We start from the raw sequence: 25101 nt of genomic DNA on the forward strand, positions 1-25101 counted from the left end.
TACAAATTCAAGTAAATCTCTGTCCTGCATTACAAGGAACCCAATGAGCATTAAAATTATGAGCTGGCGGGACAGTTTTTTCCCCGAGACAGTTCAGAGAAGGGGAAGCTTGGTCGTGCTCGGGCAGCCTGCACTCCTTCTTTCTGTCCCGCTGGAAGCTGCTTAAATCGTCCTGCTCAGTGGGCTGCTCAGCTTGCAGGAACCACTGTGTTACGTGGGGAGCACACTTGATCAGGCTTGCGAGCAATACCTAGTAGATAGGAGGATGCTTGAAGCTTTATTTGAGCAGGGAGATAACCAGCTAGTAAAACAGTTATCAAAACCACTGCTCTGGTGGTACAGTGTGCTGTAAAAAGCTTTCAAGCTTTTTCCGTTGTTTTCTTTTGGTTTTGTCCCTCTCCCTCAAATGACCACTGCAAGGAAATAACCACTTGTAGTGCTGCCAAGACTTTTTATTTCAGATAGCAGCATCTTAGAAGAAGTTCTCAGACTGCTTTTAGTTTCCCCCTCAGGCTTAAAATTATGAGAGTCGTATGAACATCCTTCACAAATTCCTAGCAGGGGCAAGAGACCTATTTCTGGATTGCCATAATGCAGCTCCTATTAGTCTCATGACTTTACAGTATTATTTTTCATTCCCTGATTACTAATCGCCTTTCTTACACATTATTGCAAATTAAAAAATCAACAGTATTAAGTATTACCCGGAGGGTCATTTCTAAGGCCATGAGGAATTGCTTTTCTTTCTCTAGTACCAACTCTTATCGAAATACCAGCTCAAAACAGACTCCGCCTGGCTGTGAATGACATGTTATAAAGTCATGTCATCTATTAAATTCACTGCTCTTTCTTGCACCAAATATGGCTGGTGACCATTTAACTGTCACAGCTCAGTACTACCCATGGTACAAATCCCTCAGAAGTAATTCCAGAAGTAGAATGTAGTCGCTGACTACATTTACAATTTCTGGTGATAACAGGTACCTTAACTTTTTGATAACCCAGGCTGAGCCCTCGCTCAGTGTTTATCGTGGGACTGCTCAGAGGAAGTCATGTCCCTTTAAATTTTCTCAGACTGGAGTTTCAAAATCATTAATTCTGTCTTCAAATCTTTTACAGTTGTGTGCACTTTGTCACAGGAGCAGTTTTAATACTAAAGATGGTTTACAGGCCTGTCAGTTTTAAGAGGAGGAATAAAACTCATGGTTTATATAAATGACAATCTTTATTTATTAAAGATTCTACCTCAAAAAGAAACTGCCATCTGCTAAACCAGTGAATGTTTGTGAAACAAAATACTGTCATTTTCAGTAAACCTTTCCTGGATTTGCTGAGAGTGAATCCCACGCTAGCAAAGCGTGTGGGCTAAACAATGAAAGGGTTTGAAACAGGATAATGAGACATATGTATCTGAGGGAGCTTACACAGGCATGCCATTCATAGCAGAGAAGATGAGAAATATCACACTCTTCAATTTAGGAATTATAACCAAGATGTGTTAAGATGACTGAGATAAGCACCTGATAATAAAAGATACCTCCCTCTTCTTAATTTGCAGGTTGCCTGAGGCCATTGGTTCTTCCTCATAGTTACATTAACATATCTGAGTTCGAGTCCTCCTTCCCCGTAGGAACAGTGGTGTATTATCAATGCTTCCCTGGATATAAACTAGAAGGGGCAGAGTTCCTTGAGTGCATGTATAACCTTATCTGGTCAGATAGCCCACCTAGGTGCCTTGATGTGGAAGGTAAATGTCTTATTGTTTGTTTTTCTTTCAATTTTGCAAAATCGGCATGTTCTATATGATTTTAACGCAGGGCTATAACCACCATTACGCCATATGTAAGAGCGTATCTGGGTTTTGTTGCGTGCAGCCTGTTGTAGTTCACTCCACTGTTAACTAATGCGTCCGAAGTACAAGAGAGGAAGCTCTTAACAATGATTGCTTTGCCCTTAAAATGTAAATTCTTTGCAGCTTTTCTAATAAAAATGCTGAGGAAATTATGGAATTCACATTCATGTGCAGATGGTCAGAGTTTCTATAGATACGGATAGATTTCCATGATGAACTAAAAAATACTCCATAGAAACTCTAAGCTTGGGCTGTGCCAGCTGCAAACATTACTCAGTGCTACATGACGCTGCATGCTTGAATATTTGTTGTCTCTCATAGGAGTTAATCTTAAAGAAACATTTGCAACTAAAGTGACTGAGCTAATTTATTGATTAGGAACATAAAAACTATGGTCACTCAGTGTGGAACTGAGGGAAATCTTGTCAAGCCAAAAGGAATAATGTGTGACTATAGCTGCAGTGCTGGAATGGAGGATGTTGGAGTGCATTTATATTTGCATTCTATACATTTGAAAGAAAGATACCGAATGGATTGTTCCATGCACTGTCAAAACCTTGTCAATTGCCTTCCTCCATCTTCATACTGCATCTTGAATGAAACAGCCTAGAAGTCATCAGAATCTGAGTACATCCCCTACGTTTCATTCCCCTAAAAGGACTACATTTTTGCTCTATTTCAAGCCTGTAAGGAAGCTTATCTATATATACCATTTAGCTAAAAGCAATTATACGAATGCATATCTGATGCTATGTCACTGGGCTAAATGCTAAGCATTCTGGAAGTGTAAAAATTTGCCAGCAGCATCAACAAAGCGATATACTGCACAAAAATAATAAAATGATCCTTATTTTTAACTGATGATTCAAGTTCCAAAATTCAAAAAAGCCTTTGCAATTTTGGAAAGACATAACAAGATGATTTTTTTTTTATTTAGCACACTGTAAAAGGATTAATCCCAAATCAGTTCTATGTAAGCCATTTCTGGAAGGTTGGTTTGTTGTTACTTATAACATGGAAAAGATATTAAAAAATCAGAAGGGCCCTGTTAGGCTTAATCCAACAGTATAACTGTTTTGATAAAAATGACAATTCTCCAGTTAGGAAGGTAAAAGGAGTAAAATACAGAAACTCAAGTGTATGAGGCAGAAAAAGTTGTGTCTTGTCCTCACTTAACACAGGTTAGTGTTCCAGCTGCTGTCAAAATTCTGGAGAAGACTCATGTCCTCGTTGTTTATTGCTTGTATTATAAAGCCATGGAGAGGCTCTTTTTTCTTGGTAATTTAAAACATGAGATAAGAACTCCTGCCCTGACCGTTCTATATCTTAAATAACATGTCAGAAGTTATCATCCCCCGTCAACTGTGACGATCTGTGACGGGGGGATCAGTGTGTGCCCGACACTGGGTCAAAGCCATCTGGGAGCCTCCTGAGTTTTGATTTAGATCCAGCCTCCCTTTTAATCTCTTTCTTATCACTTTCTCTAAATGTTAAAACTTTCCGTGGTGATTTCATGTTGGTGTCCCATCTGTGCATGTGTTGAGTGAACCACAGGAGACCGAAGTCTGGAGCATAACGCTTACAAGAGCAGGTTCTCCTCAGCTTTGGGGCTGTCCCTGCTTCTGTTGGGGCAGAAGAGAGAGCGACGTCACTAAAAGGTCACCCCCTGACAGTCCCCCCCCTTGTGAACTCTGTTGTAGGGCTGCTTCACTTGGTACGCAGCGAACTGCAAAATTAAATCCAGATAGGGTAAATCAACTTGAGATGCTCCCGTTTCAAAGTGTTCGTTCAAGTGATTTATGCGAGGAGTGCCAGTCTCCAGGAATCTCGTTACAATCCACTGCTCTCAATTAGCGGACAAAACTCCCTCCCTGCATATTTTTTTATTCTGCACCTTGCATACCAATGTCAAGCTCATTTTTCAGCATGCCTTTTACGTGTGAGGTATAATGTCGCCAAGCAGTATTTTTCACAGAGGAAATCTGCAAATAACAAATTAATTCTATTTATTTATTTCCAGGATCAATTCAAAATTTACTCTAATAACATGTCCTGCTCAGGATTTTAATACGGTAATGATTAAAAAGGAAATGGTTGTTAGGAAGCTATAGTAAACCATTTTAGAGCTTTTACTCTGCTGTAACCAATGCTGCTTACAGCTTTCTCATTTTGATACATGTTCTTCTTGAGGTCTTCACAGAAGGAATTTCTTAAATACGTGCGTAATCACACAAATGCTATGTGTCAATCTCGTGAATTCTTCCCTCTTTATTAGGCCAAATAAATTCTGAATGAAGGGTGTGCATCTACATTTAAATCAATAGTTACACCAGGGACCACTCGGCTCCCATCCTACAGCATGATTTGTAATGCTCAAGTCTGGTCTTGCTCTCAGTATTGCCAAGTGCAGAGCTTCCACAGACTCTGGCAGGAGACTAATTTTTTCCTGATAGGGAAGAAGATTTTTCTGATAATTAAAATCACTGTTGCTTTAGTCACAGTAGTGCCTAAAAACGGGGTTACCTGGTACTGAAGTGTGGCCAACACTGCAGAGTTCTGCAGCGGCTTCCCAGAAACAGCTGTTTGCATCAGATCAGGGAAGCTGTTATAGCTCAGGCACATAAGGATGCCTCTAGCTCGCATTGCCAAGTATTTACTGGTAGGAGATTATCTTCTTAAATGCTTGTACCTTTGCCAAATTTAAAACATTTGGATTGATTTTGAAGTGTCTGCCTGAAGCAGAATCATTTGGGAAGCTTCAGTTGAAATGGTTCAGCTATATCTGAGAATGATGGTAGAGGAAATGGTGTTGTTTTACCAGTGCTAGAAAATTTTACGGTCATTAAGAGGATAAGATGAATCATCTTAACAGAGAATTTACTTTTCCTTTAAGTCCTCGATTTACATCTGTAACTTTCTTAATATACTTTTTTCTAGTGGAATTCCATAATTACGCAGAAGTTTTGTAACCTTTCTTTTGTACTGAAACTCGCTAGCCACTTCCACAGATATATGAAAATCTAAGGAAAAAGTTATTTATTTATATGATTTTTAAATTACCAATTTGGGATTAATCATCCATCTGTAGAAATTAATTTAAGTCAGTGATTGCCTTCATAAAATCAGATATGCAAAAGATGGGTGGAAAAACTCTTACACTGAAGATTCCCACGTGGAGTATAAACATTAATTGTAAAATCAGATGGCTTCCAAAAACACCGGAGGAGAACAAACACTTGAAAACATACTGGTATGGAACTCTGTGAAATGAAACATATAGAACTAGGAAGTGTTTATGCTATGATACTTTAAGGTGAATAAAGACATTATACAGGATTCGGAGAAATTTAAAAAAAAAAAACCAAAAAGCCATTAGTGCTTTGGGAACGCGATCGGCATATGATTACACACCTTGCCATCTGGACTCTGTATTTTATCTTTTATGCCCTTTGGAAGACTTCCAAGAAGACTTAAGGCATGGTGCTTATAAAGAACAGGGGGAAAAGCAGGCAAAGAGAGGAAAGGCTGGGAGAATTTGATCTCAGTGCTAATGCTAGAACATAAAGCAGTTGTATGGATAGTGTAATTGGGAATTCCTGGCTTGGTATTTAAGAGTAAAAGGAAAAACAGGTCGATTGAATTTGCAACAGCAGACATGATCCTGTTGTCTGGAATGTCTGGTTTCAGCATCATCCCAGCTGAACACAAAAGCTGGTCCTGCAGGAAATCAGATCTATTGCAATATTAGAACTTCCTTCTGCATGCTAGGATCAACAGATTCTCTAGCTGAGGTTAAGCTTGAAAGAATGCTAAATAGAAAATATTTCAAATTTTTGTAGGTAGATGCAAAATTAAAATGAAACAAACATGAGGAATGGACTTTAAAGGGGAGAGTCAAGGAGCAGAAGACAGGAAAAACTGAGGAAAACTGAAGGTATTTCAGAGCTCTGGTATATAAAGCCACCTCGTTGTGGGGGGAGGTGAAAAGATATTACACTAAGCTAACAACTGATTATGGAAGGGATCCTAAAAGTTATAGAAACGATGAGAGAAAGGTAGGAGAAGGACGGAATTAAGAAAATTGCACCACAAACCAGAAGAAGTGCAAGGGAACAAAAAACCCCGCCTACCTAGAGCACCAGGAAATTTCTGAAAAATAAAAAGGGGTTATTCATGTGAGAATTAAAAATAGCAAAGTATGCTACAAATAAAAAATATTCTGGAAAGACAGGCAAGAATACAGGACTGAGCTTTAAAATGATTATGTTCATAAACGTGAGGACAGACAGTCATAGAAGAGGGTCTGATAATTCTGACATAGAACCTAGAAAGTAAAGAGCGTGAAAGAGCTCGGGAGGAGGCTGATATTGCAGGTGAAATGCCGTAGCTGCTTGATATTTCAAAACGAAGCAGCTTAAACTTTCTAACCAGTTACACACAGGATACTTTGAAGGAAAGCTTCAAAAATCTTCATTCTTATTTAACAATTGCTAATGCCATAAACGGTGATTGACACCAAGCTATACGTTTGATAAACTATGCCCTTAAAATATTTTAAATTCTTGATGGAACATACAGCAATACCCTGAGAAAAAAGATACGAGTTAGCCTGTAACCAGTTTGTGTTCAGGAGTCAGAATAAAGTAAGCAATCCTAAGCCAGAGATGCTGTACGTCAGTATGAATGGATTTCTCTCTGTGTTTCTTTGTTGACATTGAGAAGGCTTTAGATAAATTCCAACATGACAGACTGATGCGTATCCTCAGGGAAGAGAATGTTGATGCAGATCTCCAACAGATAAAAACGAGGGAGCAGAGGGCAGCAATACAAGCAAGTTGTGAAACACGGTGGTATTAATAAATCAAGAGAGGTAGATACCAGGATTCTGTTCTAGGTTGACACCTACTCAGCTTGCAGGCAGGAGGGGAGAATAAATTAAATATTGCTCAACTGACAAAGAGGTTGTCCAAGTTAACTGAGTTAATGTTAACATAAGGCGCATTGATAGCCTTGTTTTTAATAGCTCTGACTAGAGTGGTGTTTCAGAATATATTCACTGCCTACAGCAATTCTTCTTGCAACTCGGGAACGACAGCCAGCAGTAAATAGCAGCAGCCAACAATATTTGTAAGCACTTTTACTTGGGCAACACCTTTCCATCTGGTGGCCAAAGGATGAAATAGGCTGATAGTCTTTCACCCTGGGGGGGGACTGAGTCGCAGAAAGCAAGTGTGACAAAGAAGTTTAAAAGGATAGTTTTCTTTAAAAAAAGTCGTTCAATAATTACGTGTGTTTCTGCACTGTAGACAGTTAATTCTTTCATCACCCAGGAGTGCAGAAATAACACGGGTCTGGCCACCCTGTCTGAGTGTGGAAGTTGAATGTTTTAAGGAGCTGCTCATAGTGACTTGGAATATCTGGATTTTTGTGCTGTTGGAGAATACCAAAATTCATCTGTACACCTTTACCCACAGCTGAAGAAGCATGGAAGGGAATGGAATTCAGAAAGAGCATGGTGACATGAAATACTAGGCAGACAAACCACGTTCTCCTGTGGACATACTGCTTAATAATCGTCCAGTTTCTCAACTCCAGCAGGTGTATTGCAAAGTGAAACAGGAAGAAAACCAGACCACATTTTGAGACAGAATGATACACAAACGTGGGCTTTGTACAGCTCTCATTATGAAGGATGGGAGCTTTAGAGAACAGTCTCCAAGCTGAAGACATTGTTTGAAGAAGATAAATACCATTATATTTCTAAGTGACTGCTCCTTCTTTGCATTGCAGAAATCTTTGATCTTGGCTGTGATTGAAATAGATGCGTTCTCCACTGTTCATAGTTTTTCAAGAAAGCAGCAGAAGAACAACTTGTAATCTGTTTCTTTTATGTCTTCTGTTTCTGCTTGCTGCACAGGACTGTCACAGTAAATCATTGTTTTACACCTGCTCTATCACCCTTCAGAAACTCCTTAGCATTTCCAGAATCAGCCAGACGTCTCAACTTTTTTATGGAGCCATAATTTCTGCCCTGAAGTTCCACGTTAGCTGCCAGATGCATGTAGGGTTTTATCCACGGTGCTTTAAATATGCTGAGGGTTAGGTGGGGGGGGAACGGACAAAACTTCTCCCCAAGGGCTGTTTTATAATATTAATCTTTAACTGTATCTGGCAGGGCTCCTCGGAAAGGAAAAGCACACTACATTGTCTACCTTGAAATCAAATATCTCTTTGCTTTATGGACACATTCATTAAATTTGGCTACACAGTGCAACCACAGAATGTCTTCCACAAATGGAGGGAACTGTAGCTATAGGCTCTATGCGTTAGGAAGTCTACTCGCTGCATAGGTTTGTTCACTTCCAGTGATAAAAACCAATATTTAAAGGGTGGCAGTTTCACCAATCAGTGTACACAGGCACCTGATAACAAAACATAAATAACAGAAACCGATACTCTTCCACATGTTCCTAGTCTCGTAAGCTGGTTTGTGGTATTACAGTGCTAAGATCACCTGCTGCTTTTCCTCCCCTCCCTTTTTTTTTCCCTAGTAGCACTCCATTGGGAATGGGACCTTGTACTTTTCCTTCTCCCAGGTGGTATATCCTGATTTCCTCATCTTTCAGCTAAGCCCTGGAAAACAGCTTGTCTATTCCAGCGTTCCTTCTCTGTCAGTCCCTGATGACAGGTGTAGGTGATGCTACACAGGCTCAAGGGATTCTTGCTTATAAACAAAGCGGAAAAAGCTATTAAAGAAAGAGGGATTAAAGTAACATAAAAACACTGATATGTCCAGCTCACAGTGAGTGCTGGCTTCTTCGGACATCCCTGTCAGGTGCTTTGATCTGTCTGGTTTTCGTCGCCAGCTTCCCAACAGCTCTCTTTCCTTCCTCCACTTCCATTGTACTTCCAAGCACTTTGACCTTTTCCAAGTTATCCTGTGACACCTGTCAAACACTCAAGCCTTGACTTACTTTGAAGCTCTCTGATTCCTTCCTGTTAGGTGTCTATGCAGTCCCCAGCATCTGCTTCTCAAAGTCCTAAAAAGACCATTACTGATCATAAAATGAACCACTCATGAGAGAAGGAAGAAACAAAACTAGAAGCAAGTGATGAAGAAAGCTAAAAGGATCTGCTATAAAGGAGACCACAATACTCCAAGCGCTCTCATGTGAATAAGGAGTATAAATATTTCCTTAAAGATAACTGTGGGCTCCTTGCTAAAAGAACTCCTAGCTGTCTATTGCTGCAAACTCATTATCACTTTTTTGTAGTTTTAATGAAAATTGCACTTTTTAACTTATAATTTATAGGAGAAAGGTCACTTGGGGTGTGTTTCATCCCGTATCTCTCGGGGAATGCATTTGAAGCGAAAGACTTTGGCGTTAAGATCAATGATTCACAGGTTGCTGTGCTGGGAACAGCAGGACTGTTGAGGATGAGTGTGAATTTGGCATGATGCTCCTGTAGGAGCTTGGCTGACTGGAACTGCAAAATGGGCTCCATAATTTGTAACTCTAGTAACGAGGAAGATCTGTGTATGATAAATGATTGTAATCACCTTCTGTTTCCATTTAGGAATCAGCTAATGTTAAACTATTATTAAAATAGGCTTGAAACTACTTTTATACTGTTTCATTTGGGCTCATACAGCTGGTGTCAGTGATAGCGATTTTCGCCAAGATGGTGTTTGTCAAAGCCAGACCAGAGAAGCGGCTTTTCATTAAAAACTTAATTATTCAATTTGTTTTCACACTTCGTAGGAGGTGAAAAGTGCTTCTCACTGTGTGCACACTGAAAGGCTTACTTCGCTGTTGTAGCTGGTACAGAATATCCCAGGGGTGATTGTCCAGCGTGGAGCCATGAGACCTGGGGTGGGTTCCCAGCTGCTTGAACACTGACTTGCTGAATGGGCGAGAAGAAGTTTCTTAACTGTTACTGTGTCTTCTCAGAAGAAAACATGTAAGCGGCATTGGGAAGGTTAAGTGATTGAGAAAGGTTAAGACTGAAAAGAATTTGGAAATTATTGTCTAAGAATACAATATTTTTAATAATTCTTGCCATAGGCTTTCAAGAAGTAAATTTGCTAGCAACTTCAGAGTTCAAAATAAACATCTTGTATCTTCGTTACTTTAAGTCATGTCTACTGTCAGGCTTAATAGGAGTTACTTTATATATTAGTGCTCACTTAGTTGTTTCCACTAAACTTTCTATTTTGGTATTACTATTGGTGCTGTCGTTTTGCTTTGGAAATGAGTAATCAGAAAAGTTCCTTAAAGCATGTCTTCACTTCATCTGCTCCCTCTTTCCCCAAGGATTTCCCTATTTGATATCACACTAGAAATGCCCATTTTTGTCTGCCAGTTTTTGTCTTGAGATCTTTTTGTCTAAGAAATAAATCAATACATTCTCTAAACAGTATAGTGTCTTTGGAGTTTAAAAATCCACAACTAACAGCTAGGTTTTTTTGAACACCACATTTCTTTTCTTTTTGTTTGTTTTTTACATACTCATAACTATTAAGAACATTTTTCTTTGTGAAAGGTGCTAATACTGGTGTTCCATCAACTGAAGATAGGATATAGGCATTACATCCCCTCCATACTATCTTATAACGTGGTGTTATGTGGATGTAAGAGGATGAGGAGCTTGAAATTAGGGTTCTGTACTGTGCAGTGCAAGTGTGATTCATGTGCTGGTAATACCTGTGGAAACAGTCAGATCTGTCAGGTGAACTGGACAGGAATTGATTGAGGTATATGAGAGAAAGGCTTCTTGGTTAAGTACTTGTTTTAGTCTGAAGGGTGAGGACACTGAAGTCACCTAGGAACAAGATTTTATCAGCACAGTGTTCATAAAGAAGCAGGAAAAGGAAGAAACATAATCTTCATCTCCTATGTTCCTGTAAAAAAATGAATTTTCAGATCCTATGTACCCAAGCATGTGTTTGTACAAAGGAAAAGGATCCTTACTGGGGCCCCAGACGCTAGCCAGTAACGCCTCATGGGGGGAAGAGGCCACCCTAGATAGAAGAGTCAGACCTGCGGGGACGTGTACTGCTGCGGTCTCGTGGAGTAAATCACGGCTCCAATTAAACATCGGTTGGAATGCAGCAGCCAGATGACAGGTGTCAAGATTTCTGGTATTAATCAGTGTCCTGATATGTACAAGACCGACAAGTGAGGGTCAGGAGAAGCTCTTGTTCCCTTCCAGTTTATGCACAAACCAGACAGCGTCTCCACCTCTCTGATTACTATCTAGCGAGATACACCAGCATTTGCCCTGCACATTGGAAGTGCCAGGTTTTCATCTGTGTCATTCTCATTGTGAAGTATCATTTTAATCTTTTCTCACTCTTTGCATAATGAGCAGGCATTCGCACTGTGTTTGGAAGAAGCATTATTTTTATTTAGGTGCAAATGTTGCTAACCGTGTCCATCCCTGTGTCAAACAGAAAATGTCTGGCCTTACACTGGATTTTTCTGACAGCCCAGCTAACTGAGCAACTAACGTCCTACATGAAAGGCAGACTGGTAGCTAGAGAAAAAAAACATACTATGCAAAAAATCAAAGGTGGAAAATAAGCTCCTTGCTTATTCCTACCCCTTTTTTATAAGTAAGTGCGCTGTATTTCAAGACATTTTTGCTTTTATTTTTTGACTGACATACAAAAGCTGGGCAAAACCTGAATAATTTCCCTCCTGCCTACTTTGACCAAAGACTGAACTGACTAGCCGTTGAACTAATTGACTAAAAAGAAGGTTTTGAGCATTGTAAATATCTGTAACTCCACTGTTATCTCTCTGCCAGTGGCTTTTAAAAAGTGACATGACATCTTTATTCTGTGCCATCAATGTTATTTGAGAATATGCTAATGCCAAAAAATCTTCCCTCCCTCCTACAGTTCCAGTGTCAACAGTGCAGAATTACTGCAGCATCCTCTGGGCAGAGTTCAAAAAACTTCTTGACCGTAATGAGTAGGAAAAAATTACTGGCTGAATCCCATTTATTCCTCCAGTGTCTGGGCAGTAAGTGCCCGCAGCCTGTGTCACCCTCACGGGGACCCTGGGGCTGTCACGCTGTGGAGGCTGCGATGGAGGGGACATGCTGGGGGGGCAGCCCCTCTGTTGCCTTTCGCTGTGCTGTCTCTTGCAGGGACCCCATAAAGCCGAGCTTGGGGTCTTGGCACCTCAGGACACCTCACAAAAGGGGGGAGGAGGGGTTGTCTGCAGGCACACCTGCAGGTGGGACATATTCTGTTGTCTTTTGTTATAAAAAGCTCTTCTATTAGCCTGAAACAGGTCCTCTGCTCCAAGCCAGTATTTGACAGTGTTTGTAACACAAAGCTCGACTCCCCAGGTTTTAAGCTCTTTCTGAGAGCACTAATCTTTCATTAAAATAGTCAGAGGAGAAAACCCACAGCTTATCTCAGAGGAGAGCCCTCGGCTCCAGCTGCTCCGAAGAGCAGGCGGGGAAGTCCATCATATAAAATCAGGAATTCCGCCCTTCGACTTCTTTGAGTAACAGGCGTCTTGAGCATCCCGGAAGGGATTTGTTTGCCATATAAACACGCTTGTTCTTTCTTTTTGATGAACGATTCAGCTTTTCAGCTGAGAATGCTGAGCTGTAAAGTTCTTCTAAGTCCCCTTACAGTCTGTGGCCATTTGCTCTATAGAGGCTGATCCAGATATCCGCGATCGCATAGTGCAGAACCACCAGCAGATGCTGCCTAAATTATATCCGTCCCTCTGACGAGCTCCAAAGTGGAGGACATACACATGTGGTCTTTTATTGTTGGTCATCAGAAGATACGACTAGCTTATCCATGCTGGATGTTGTAATTAGCACATTAAAGTCTCAAAAGCTTTCTAAAGTTAAGATGCTGAAAGCTGTTGGTAGTAAAGATTTGGTGTCACCTAGGGCTTTTTTTAAGCTGTGAGAAGTTCCTGAAGTACAACTCACTTGTCTCTATGCTTATTTATTGTTCCTACTGCTGTCAGCTTTGACAGTGAAAATGTACTTGTTAGACACAATTTTATTTTAATCAGTTTGTGGTTATTTTTATTCTGGGAGTTTGATTTATTTTCCTGAAGTCCATGGCCTGTAATTTCCAAATACAATTAGAATTGATCATTGGGAATGATAGAATTTTAACTTCCCTGGAAAACTTCAGTGGGCTTAGGTTTGCCACCTGAGTTTTCACCCATATTTGATCTGGCACATTCCTTTAGTCTGTGTAACCAGTATCTTGCACTGGTATCCAGCACAGTGCTAAGTAAATACCAGCAATAAGGGATCTGACCCTGTCAGATCTTCTGACCCCATCAAAATCTTCTGTCTTTAGGAGCCAAGAGTGTTCAGCGGTGCTCCAGACTTTCATAATCGGGCTTTTCTGTGATCAAAACTAAGGCCACTTCATGGCTATCCTGCCACTGACTTTAAAGGATCTTGGGCCAGGATAATCATGGGAACGGAGCAGGTTGAGAAAGGGACTGGGCGTATGACTAACTGCCCAGAGCTCAATAATAATTCATTTTTGGTTGTTTGTGATGTATGTAATTCAACTTGATTTGATTTGGAAAAAGAGGCTCAGAACCTGAGCGTTACTGATTGTAACCTGGGGGCCAGTTTGCCCATGCAAATGTTGAGGGACCCTGAAACTGGATGAACATAAAGTTCACAAGAGGCGGTGAGGGATGCCCCAAGCCAGTGAAAACCCCTGACTCTGACAGCCCAGCTGATGTAAGAACGAAGTGCTGTTTCATTTGAGCTAAATGCCCTTGTGTTCAAACAAACTGTATTGCATCTGCTGTTTGTGTGTTTAATGCAAGAGTTGTTGGCAGGTATGACTGCTTAAAACTTGACTCTAATTCATGACTAATACTCTGCAGCACATTAAAGAAACGTTTGCAGAAGTTTCCAGACAGCATCAATACATGAGCATTCCCCTTGAAATAAGGAGGGTTTCAGAGGAAGGGATGGCACCCATTCTTAGCACTGAGGACATACCCTGCGTGAAGAGTGATGCTCCTTTTTTCAGGTTTTATAAAATTCATTTCCATTTGTAAACAGACTGACAGCTCCGTATCTGGGTTGCACCCACAGTGTATTGTTTTTAATCTGCCTGGAAATGTGTCATTCCTCAGCTGATCCACATTGCTGGGACACCAGCGCGGAGGCTTTTTTTATTCAGCAGGCTGCTTTGGCCCTTGGCGACATTAAGAGGTTAGGGATGAGGCAGCAGGTACGTTGCTGGAGAGGAGAAATGTGTTTCTCTGAGCGGCTGCTCTCTGTGACAAGATGTGCTCTACTTGGCTCATTGCTAGAAAGGTATCGGGCATCTACACATCTCTTGCAGCCTGTCGTAGCTTGGCAAAACTCAGCTGCAAAGAAGTTTAAATTGCTGTTTTCCTTCGTTCTGATGCTCTAAGCGTAGATAATAAAAATATACCAGGTCTCCTTATGGCGGGCCAGAATTGTTGCTTTCACTTACCATTTTCTTCTTAATAGAAGGATGATCCCTGATCTGGACAAAAGGTGCTTTCCTACTATTTCAGTCTGATACCTTTGCCCTAGTCTTAAGAAAATTGTTTTCAGTCTTGAGTTGACTTGCCAGTAAAGCATTCCTCTTTCTTGTGGGCCCAGAGACTTTGGAAAGTATGTGGAGTATTGAGGATGTGAATTTTTATGTGAATTACTTGCTCTGATTTCAAGTTATTATTAAGCCTTGCCAGTGAAAATGCAAACAAAACCATGTCTCTAGGGGATGGGGAACAGACATTGCTGCACATTGTAATCAGCCTCTCTTGAAGATTCATTTAATATCTTGTGTATTTTTTTATGAAATGCATTATTCATGTAGCAAGATTCACAGAGAGAAGCGGCTGAATTGTAATTTCTGGAAAGATTCTTCTTCCGAGAGATGGCATTTTCATTATTTAAATCAATGCAGTAGGTCTTGCCTGCATGAGGGAGGCATGAAGTGAAGGCAACAGCCTGTAGGTGGGGCACTGGGCCAGTTAGTTACTGCCTCTGAAGGGAAATAAAACAAGCCATCCAGTAATTTAAGCCCTTTTTGGGTCAGTATGTAGCCATTTGAGACATCATTACACTTGGTAGGTTTTTTTTCCCTCTGTGTTAGGAGCACTTAAGAAAATAGTAATCAACTAACACTTACTCAGTGGAAAAGTTTCCTCTCTTGTAAAAATACTGCTTGCGAGCTGCTTTCCCTGCTGCTGTTTCCTGGAGAATGCTCCCTCAGCTCTCCATTGAGTTCGTCTGCCCAGCCATGTGAGAGGATATTTCATTTCGTTTCAGGGTCTACAATAAAAATTGCACATGTTTATATTGCAATTCTGTCTTATTTACCTAACCTTATGTAAACCACTGTACTTAATTAACACAGGCTCAGCCTCTCTTACATTTATAAGCTCTCGCTCCGCCAGCAATCCCACTGAGATCAGTACGGCTGCTCAGAGATAACCAAACACAAATAACACCAGCAGAGTCTGAGCCCAGCTTAAGACTATTACAGTGGTACAGAGCGTAAGTGTTAAGCAGTATTGCTGTGCATCTCTTGCTGCTCAGTTGGTGGCAAACTTATTTTTAAAAGTGAATATTTAGGAATTTAATTAGCGCAAATTCCTCATTTATTTAGGAATTTATTTAGGAATTTTATTTAGGAATTTAATTAGCACATACAACAATTTAATTATGTTGACGAACCAAAAAATAGGATGTTACAGCTGAATTTGAGATGTTTCATAAGGGGAGGGATTGTCCTTATTTTGACTGTCCCTCTCCATCCCCATAGAGCCATCTTACAGGCGTAGGTGTCCCTTTTTGTCTTCCGCTCGCCATCCCTTTCCCCCAGAGGATGGGAAGCTTCCCAGATCCCATCTCTCAGGCCTTTAAACAAGCAGGTGACAGCAGAGCTTGCTGGTGTCAGTGAGAGCCAAAAGTGACCCCCCCGGCATGCGTTGCCCAGCAGGAGGTGTGTGCATCCATCCATGGGTGCAGATGGACACCTGGTCTCCTGGCAGCAGCAGTCTGGTGCCACTGGGATAAAACCCCAAACTGCAGGGATCCTGAAAGGGAGCCTGAAGCGTGCGCCATGCGTTTTGACACACTGAAGCTGCCCAGCAGTGGGCTGTTGGCGTTAACGTCTTTCTCTTTTTCTCTTTGTGTATTTGCCCAAGTTTGTCCACTACCTCCAATGGTGAGTCACGGAGACTACATCTGCCACCCGCGGCCTTGCGAGCGTTACAACCACGGGACGGTGGTGGAGTTTTACTGTGATCCTGGTTACACCCTCACCAACGACTACAAGTACATCACCTGCCAGTACGGAGAGTGGTTCCCCTCCTACCAAGTATACTGCGTCAAAACAGGTGAGGGACCAGCAGTGTTGTTACTCCTGTCCCCTTATAGGCCCTCCTTTTTAGAGCAAATCTGTAGGTTCGTAATGCCTGGTGAACTTCATCTGTTTCATGGTTAATTGGTGAATGTTGATTTTAAGATGCTGTTAAATACAGTACATTTTTATTTCTGAGATCCAGAACGATCCTAAACCATTTAAATAATCAGCTCTTCAGATATATTTTGGAATGTCTTCTGGATGTTTTTAAATGTATATAAGCTAAATTGATGATTGCATGTATAAATAAAAGCTAAGGGGAAAAAGCAAGGTCCAGCCCCTGTGGCAGCTTACTGTTAAGGTTGCTTTTGGTATATTTTTATATATATATATATATATATAAAAAAATAGAGAGAGAGAGAGAGGTATATTGGTATATTTTATATAATATATATTATATGTATATTATACATATATTATATATGGTATATTGGTATATTATATATATTGGTATATTATATATATTTGGTATATATGAATCCACATTGGATTCATGTGTATTATACAACGTACATGTAAAAGATCTCTTTTCCTAACTGGCACTTCTGAATATTGGTGAAGTCTTAATACAAAATAGCAACGGTAATAATCAAGCACAACCCTTGTATTGCCTTTTTTTTTTACAGAACAAACCTGGCCAAATACACAGGAGACCCTCCTGACTACATGGAAAATAGTGGCATTTACTGCTACCAGCGTTTTATTAGTACTGCTACTGGTTATTTTAGCCAGGATGTTCCAGACCAAATTTAAGACACATTTCCTTCCGAGGTTTGTACTCGCTCTTTTTTTTTTTTTTTAAGATTGAGGACCTTGATTCAGTTTTTACATTCAGCATTCCCTACTGAGGAGACGGAGCGGCTCATGAGCCTTGCCGATACCTTCTTTTCTCCTCTGAGACGAAGTCTCTGAGCCACTGGTGTGGAAGGGCACCCCCAGAAACCCGCAGTACTCCTTTCTGCAACCAAGATAAAAGGCAAAGTTTGCCAGACTCACTTTGGGAGTAATTACAGCTCTACCACTGAGAATTGCCGCTTCTGCCTGTAAAAATAGCTGACAATATTTTTAAATACTCATTTTCAGGTGCTGGGGGAATTAATTTTTTAACTACTGTAGACTTAGTAATGTAAGTTTTAAGAAAGATTTTCTTTTTCTCTATGGACAAATTTATATTAAAAGTTTGCTTTCCCTTCGTGAGTATTATTTTCAACACAATTCATAAACATCTCCTACATCTTCCTTTATTTACATAAAATACCGTGCAGCTATGAGCATTTGTCATTGATTCTCACAGCTCTCCTCGTGAGACAGGTAGGTGGGTATTATTATCTTACAACTGGAAAAACAAAGGCAGGCATGCAGACTTTTAGGCAAAACTCTCACTGTATCTGGGTTTACACTTGTTTCTAGTTTTCAGTCTGCTCAGTTTGCTCTGGACCTTCACTGTGTGACTCCTCGCCTATGCTTGCTTTTTCTCGTGTCTTTATTCTACCACGTGCTGAAAAAGCTGTTTGTCGGTAAATATATGCAGCAGAAAGGACGTGGTGATCTTAATGCTAAATAAATGTGTACATAAAAGTATACAGATTATATAAGTAATGTGTAAATTTATATACATATATATGTGCACATATAAAGTGTATGGGGAGTAGTAAACACATACGTATATAACTAGGAAGATCTTTAGGGTAATGGCTTGCTCTATGGATAGCTTTATAGCTTGTATTTGTCTAGCTTATTGAAATGGCTTTCTGTCCTCTCCTTTTCAGACATTTTCATGTCCTAAAAGTACTTGGGACCAATTCCCTTCTGCTAGGACTCTACCATGATTTAATCGCTACTAAAAAGATACTTTAGGGTTCAACAGACCTTCCTGATTAATAGAAATGCTTTGCTTAAAAAAGAAGCCAGTTTAGTCCTGGTTAAGGAAGGCTTCATCCTTTGAAAGTGAGACCTGAAGGAGGCCACAAATCCGGCCACCAAAGCCCTGTCATCCACCAGTAGTCAACTCAATGTTTGTTTACGTGGGCTGTAAATTCTTTTTTGCCCTAGCACACATCTTTCCAGGGGTTCAGACACTTGACTGGTGAACGTCATCTGTGATCTTATATCCATGACATCTACTGTGCACAGCACAGCATATGGTGCACCTTATCTCTTCCAAGCACCTGTTTTCCTTCCCTTCTCAAAATTGTTCTTCACATTTCTGGTTTCATATTTTCCACTGTAACAGATTCCAGACTGTCAACCAGAACAGAGTTTTGCAAACCAGTGCAGCAAACATTTCTGTGAATGTTAATGACCCTGTAGCTTTGTTTTGCATGACTAGAAAGGGCTGTGTGTACTTAAGTTCAGCGGTTGCTCTGAGGTACTCCTGCTCTCTGTGATAACTCATCTGTGTTTGACGTAGAGGCAACCAGGAGGGCTCCATGGGTGACCCCGACTTTGTGGTGGTGGATGGCGTTCCCGTAATGCTGCCTTCCTACGATGAAGCTGTGAGCAGCAGCTTGAATGCTCTGGCACCTGGATACTCAGCTACCACAGACCAGGGGCATATTTTGGAGACAGAAGATCAAAATCCTCCTGCTTACCCTGGCCCCAGGATTACAGACACGCTGCCTAGCGAGTTTGAGACCTGTGACAGTAGGTCGGGCTCCTCTGAACTGCTCCAAAGTTCGTACCCGTCCCCGGCGTGCCAAGCGGCAGCGCTTCCCGGTTCAGATCGAACTGATGTATCCTGTAGTACTGCTGGGGAAGCTGCATCCACAAGTCCGCGGATCGATATTGCAGATGGTGAGTCTTGCATAGGTCCAATTGGTAAGTCTATAAAACAGGAGCCATCGTTTGTTCGTACTGTCAAAGCAGGAGTAAACCCACCTGACCTGCTCTTGCTTTCTCCATGTTTTTGTCCACATCTTAATTTGGACATTTTTAAAACCATACTACGCCATGCTCTTAGAGCTTCGTATCCTTGCTAGCTGTGGTGCCAGGGATTTGAATCCCAGGCCAGAAGGTTCCTGTCCAGACCCCATAACAGCAGTCTCATCGACAGGGATGTCAGCAGGCACCTGTGTATGGCAGCGAAGTCAACCATCATCTTGCCTGTGTTGGCCCGTTCTGCTCCTCAACTCCTACACTCACAACTCCTCACATGCCATGGCTTTCACAGCAAAGAACAGCATTTTCTCCTTAAAATGGAAAGGAAATCATGTTTTCATACTAAGCCAAAATTAGCAGCCTTTGTTAACGAGCTCATCATGTCTGTGCGTGGAGCAAACTGTTCAGTCTAAAGCACGTACGCGTTAAGCTGTGGACATGGGAGTCACAGCATAAGGGGAAAGTACCCACAGGACCATGTACGAGAAGGGACATTGCCATATATTATTGTCTGCATTTAAATCGAACATGGGCATGCATTGATATAATTTAATTGAGTTCTAACGAGCTGTATGGTGTGCTGCTCAGCGTGTCAAGGAAACTAGCTAGCTTTCCTTGGAGACATTTAAAAGGAGTGGCTCTGATCCTGCTCTCCACATTCACGGAGAGTCACTAGGCAAAGCAATCCCTGTGTGATTGATCAGTAGCAGAGCTGAAGCCCAGTGTCCTAAAAACAGTGTGGGTGAAGCTCTGGGTGGAAGAAGTCCTCCAGCTTCACAGGGCTGGGGCTAACTTTTAATGGTATCATGACGAAAAGAGGACAGCTAGGAGGAGGAGGGACAAATGATAATGTCAGTAAAAGTCCCTCCCTACTCTGAATGCTGATTCTGGGATTGATGTAGTAGAAAGGATGTGTGCATTTTAGGTTTTTGTGGACCGAACTTGTTTCAGAAAATCTGGGTAGTTTTAGTAGGTTAATTTTCATATAGGTGTTAGAGCGTAAGTGAGTCTAGAATTGGTGATACAGTATGTCTTGTTCAGATTTTTGCAATCTCTATTTCTATTTTTGTAGAATTGCTAATACTAATAGTCTGCAAAAGTATAAAGGGACGTTACAATCAGCAATCAATGCTATTTCTTTTTTTCCCCTAGAGATTCCTTTGATGGAAGAAGACCCTTAGCCTGCACAGAGACATGTCTTCGTCGCATTGCACTGTTGGGTGACACGAATCATGAGGATTTAGAGATAGAAAAGACTATCTGTGGATTTGGGGAGGCTATTTTCCTACTTATCAATCTTCCACGCAGAGATGTCACCAGATTGGGTGTACATCTTAATCCACAGCAGGGATAACAGCCTCAGCATTTGGAACAGCAGCAGTTTTATGAATGAATCCTGGGGATTTGATGAGAGCAGATGTAGAAAAAGAACTGTGGCTTTTTAGAAATGAAATGTATATCTGCATCGCAGAAAGTCGTGTGGTTCTGTAAGAAATGCTATTGGATTTTGATACTAACTGCCTCACAAAAGCATGTCAAAGTATGTAAATTTGCTTATAAAGACTGCTTTAAATGATCTATGGACCTCTAGTTTATGAAGAATCCTTACAAGTTTAAAAAAATATTAGTACTGAAAACGCAAAAAAAAGAGGAAAAATCCTCTTTGGCTTTCCTACGATTACCAGGAAGCTTTTGATTTAGTTGTTGGTGATTTTGTTTCAGACTATGTCTGCAGGAAATATAAAAGAAATGATGGGATTCATATATACTTTGATGTATGATAGCAAATATATATAAATATATATATATATATATTTAAAAACTCTTAAAGAGAAAGAAAAGGAAAGACTCCCAGGTAACATAATGATCTGGAGATTTTTTTAAAGGTAAGGCAGAATTTATATCATATACAATATTCAAGGTAAAGTATCGATATTTGTATTTATGCAAGACTTCTGTGACTACATTGCATTTGATAAATCCTGCTATAATATGAGAGATGAAGAAAATGTTAAATTATGAAATATGCGCTTAAGAAATGTTGAACTGCTCTGCTTCAACCTTTCTTAAGCTCTTACAAATATATATACTAGAGTAATCTACAGTCATAGCCCAGAGCACTGCCTTGTCCCTGTACATTGTGGTAGTATTCTGAGCCATTATTGTAGAATACTTTTTAAAAAAATAATAAAGTTCAGTTTCAGTTCTTTTGACTTATCCGACTGTGTGTAGTTGGCCTTTTTTTTTTTTCCCGTTCCTCACTTCTTTCACCAGCTCCCGCCTGAAGGCTGAGATGGCAGCAGAACACCTGCTCTGTAGCATTTTCAGCTTTATATTCACTGTCCAGCTACAAATGCAGAGAGTGGTTTTGGCTAAGCAGAGCACGTGAAATGGGTGCAGCAGTGGCGCAGCTTCTGGAGATGCTACACATCTTCTGTAGAGGCTTTTCTCTCCTCTGCATGCTACAGCAAAGCGTTGTGCTAAAAGCCTGTATGAACGGGTTCACTTTTGGGGTGTTACCGGCTTTTCCTTCTTTGTCAGAAAAATCCTTGGCTCTTTCATATACTTACTGAAAGCCACGCAGATTTTCTTGTCTTATTTTTGGTATTGCGCAAATGAAACATATGTTAAACTGGCAGTGTTTGAAGGAAGAACTTGCCGTATGTTAACGACAGAGATTGCCATCATGTGGACTTTCCAAACCAAAGGAAAAAATGTGACTGAGTTCTGATTTTATGTACAAAGTAAACCAATAATATCTCTATCCCCCAAATAGAGGATCGCTACAAGTTGCTCTGTTATTTTTTCATGATTGTTTGATTATTTATTTGTATTATGGTAGGATCTAGTGGCCCCACTCATGAGTCAGGCTAGTGGAATGATACATGTGCTGCGACCATTCAAGAAAGTGTTTATTAGCGGCCTGTCAGCAACTGTATATGGCAGCAAGAAGCAAATGGAGACAAAAAACTGTGTCATGGGGAGGCAACTATTACAATAATCTCAGTTATTCTATGGTATTGTTGATGAGAACATGGCGATTGATATTGAATGATAAGACATATTCCACATTATCCTTCATCCTTGCTTATATAAGATTTGCGTTCTTTTTGGCTGAAATTGTCTCAATTGCAATCGTATCTTCAGGTTTATCCCAGAGCCGTATCTATCAGGTATTAGTACTTTCTTCGCTACCCCTTTCTTTTTAGGTCCCATGCTTTCCAGAGGTGTTTGCACTACCAACTGAAGTTCAGGATTGTCACCCCAGCAAACAAGACAAGAGTACTGTAATACCGACCTTGAATTGAAGCACGTCTCAAGCCTACAGTCAGTTAAGTGATTTTTGTTTCATAATGTATTGAATTTACTTTAGATGCCCTATAAATTATTATGAAATCTGTCTTTTCTTGTCTTCTAACAGCTTGTGAAATGTCATTTCTTATTAAATCTCTGAACTTCCATATATTAATTTCTGTTATGAAAGTTTCTGATTAGTATTTGGAGCGCTACAGTTTTACAGATTTACACTGTTGTATTGCAGTCATTTTGTTAAGGAAACCAGACAGGGTAACTTAACAAATGTAAATTTATGGCTTATTAGACCATTTTTATTTTAAAAAGTGCAGAACTGCAAATACACTAGAAAACACTGATGTATTAATATTGCTTGATAGTCCTTTGATAGCACAGTATTAAATATAACTTGGAAAGGTAAAAGAGGTTTTTCACCATTTTTTGCTTATGATACACAAGACTTCCTCAAAGGGTGTTTCGGGGGGGATTATTTGTGTGGTTGAGTTCGGGGTTCAGAGTTTTGCATGCCTGAATATTTGTAGGGAAAGAACTGACTGGTTTTGCCGCTGTTTTTTTTCCACATGGGGTCTGAATTCTCCTGAGAGGTCTGCCTGCCCTCGGATCCACACCCGTGCCACAACCCACAAGCTGATGCCTTGGGTGATGGCTGCTCCCCAGTGTCCCCCAGCCTGCCCAGCTCCCCAGACACCCTGCCAGCCTGGAGAACTCCGCAGCTCACTGGCCTAAGGCCTCAGGTCATCCTTGAGACCTCCCTGAACCTTGGGAAGATGCTCTTAGGGCCCCGAGAGACTAGAGAGCTGGTAAGATCATGACAGTATGTTTGCCGTGCAAATGAAACCAGATGGGAGGATGAGCATGTCTTATGCAGATCATAAGCTGTTTTTGCTTGAGCTAACTGGATGTGAATTAAAACAAGCCCAGGAAAACCCTTGTTGGTGAGGGGAGAAGCAGAAGATGGACAAGCCATGTGCCTTCGGCAGAGGGAGGAACAGGCACGTACTGAGAACTCCAGGAAAGACAAAAAAGAACTGGCTTCACCCTGCCAATATTTCTAAAAATTAAGGAGGAGGAGGACAAATGAGCGATGTGTCAGCCTTCAACGCTGATTTATGAATGTGGGCTTGACCTGCAGAGTGCTGGGGCCAGGGTGGGGATCCAGGGTCTCACAGCAGCTCTGCAGGGAGTGAATCACAACCTGAGCATGAGTCAACACGACCTGGCTGTTTTGAAAATGTTGAATGTCAATACGAGGATGTTTACACAGAACTATAACTCACAAACGGCATGAAGCAATCCTTCAGCTCCACTCAGCACTAGTATGGCCTCAGCTAGAGCACTGTGTCAAATGTTAGGCAAATTTTTACTTCTTCAAGGGAAATGTGAAGTAGCTGGAGGGAAGTCAAGCAGAGAGAATTAAGAATTACTAGAAGTTTGGTAGACCCTGTCCTCAGAGGTCACGTTAGAGACTGTGTAGTGTTCAGTGTGAACAACAGAAGACCAAAGGGGACACAGAAACTTGGTTTTCTGGAAGAAGTATATTTTGCAAAGAAGGGAATTATCCATATAAGTAGGACAAGAATAATAGGCTTAATTGCAGCTTGAGAGAATTAGGTTAGATATTAGGAAAAACCTTATAGCCACAGGGTTGGCTACAAGCAAGAAGAGATGGTCTGAGTGAGCTGTCAAAAACCTCTGTTATGAGAGATTTTTAAAGACTGTTTTAAATAAATACGTGCCAGGAAAGCACTGGGGTAGAATGCACTACGTGAGCTTTGGGGCCCCTTCTCACTGTTTCTGTGTGATTCTCAGCTTGTGAGAACTAAACCTGGCCGATACACAGTTTTCCCCATATAGAATAATTCCAAACTGATGGTACCGGGCAAACTGGTCAGCAGTCATCAAAATTGCAGCCAGAAATATTCTCTATTCCACCAACAGAAGCTTTTCGTGTAGCATGGGCTGAACTCCAGTAAAATCCTGTGAATTAAACCCTGTTGCATTAAAGTGACATTGATTTCAGAATTTTGTTCTGTGACAAATCCAAATTTGGGATTTTCTGGTCTTCGTGTCTATCTTAGGCAGTTAAATGAATGCAGCCCTTCTAATACTCCCTGCGCATTAGCTGAAGTAAATCCTCTCTCGGCAATTATCTGAAGACACCTATTGAGTTCAAGAGAAAACCGCAGCTCAGGCACTGGAGTGCAGAGGCCATTGTCATGTTTATGCAAAACTTGCTTCCTATGCCACAAAAGCTGTTTATTCCTCTCCGCGCCATGCTGCAGATGGTAGCAGAGCTTACCACATCAGCTGTCAGAGGAAGAGTGGCACAGATGAGAGAAACACATCTCAAGCTCCTGTTTTTGGTCTCCCATGGACCGTCAGGGAGGACTCCAGGGCAAGAAGAACAAGAAAGCAAGTAAACATCTGCCCTAAAAGCCAGGAGCATCTCCCATTGTCCCTTCGACACAGTTCGCAAAGGAATTGCACTATGGCAGAGGGGAGGTGGGCCCTGCTTTGCCTATCGCTCTCCCAGGCCAGGGTGTGCAGCCAGAATAGACAGACAAATCCTTCTTCCCCAGAATAATGTATATAATTTCCTTCATACATTATAGATTTCTCTTGCTACTACCATTATACAATA

The 25101-nt window shown here is 40.9% G+C and overlaps 1 protein-coding gene across 1 annotated transcript in view; it reads left to right on the forward strand.

Annotated features, from left to right (window-relative positions):
- Positions 1–20458, forward strand: part of SUSD4 (sushi domain containing 4) — a 70730-nt gene extending 50272 nt beyond the window's left edge. Inside the window, exons 5-9 of the mRNA XM_054196108.1 lie at positions 1559–1747; positions 16051–16242; positions 16895–17039; positions 18679–19061; positions 20298–20458. Of these exons, the coding sequence (XP_054052083.1) occupies positions 1559–1747; positions 16051–16242; positions 16895–17039; positions 18679–19061; positions 20298–20326 (938 nt within the window). The 3' untranslated portion in view covers positions 20327–20458. The remainder of the gene's footprint in view (positions 1–1558; positions 1748–16050; positions 16243–16894; positions 17040–18678; positions 19062–20297) is intronic.
- Positions 20459–25101: the final 4643 nt, after the last annotated feature.

The sequence above is a fragment of the Rissa tridactyla genome, chromosome 3, assembly GCF_028500815.1.
Source record: "Rissa tridactyla isolate bRisTri1 chromosome 3, bRisTri1.patW.cur.20221130, whole genome shotgun sequence".
NCBI classification, from domain to species: domain Eukaryota; kingdom Metazoa; phylum Chordata; class Aves; order Charadriiformes; family Laridae; genus Rissa; species Rissa tridactyla.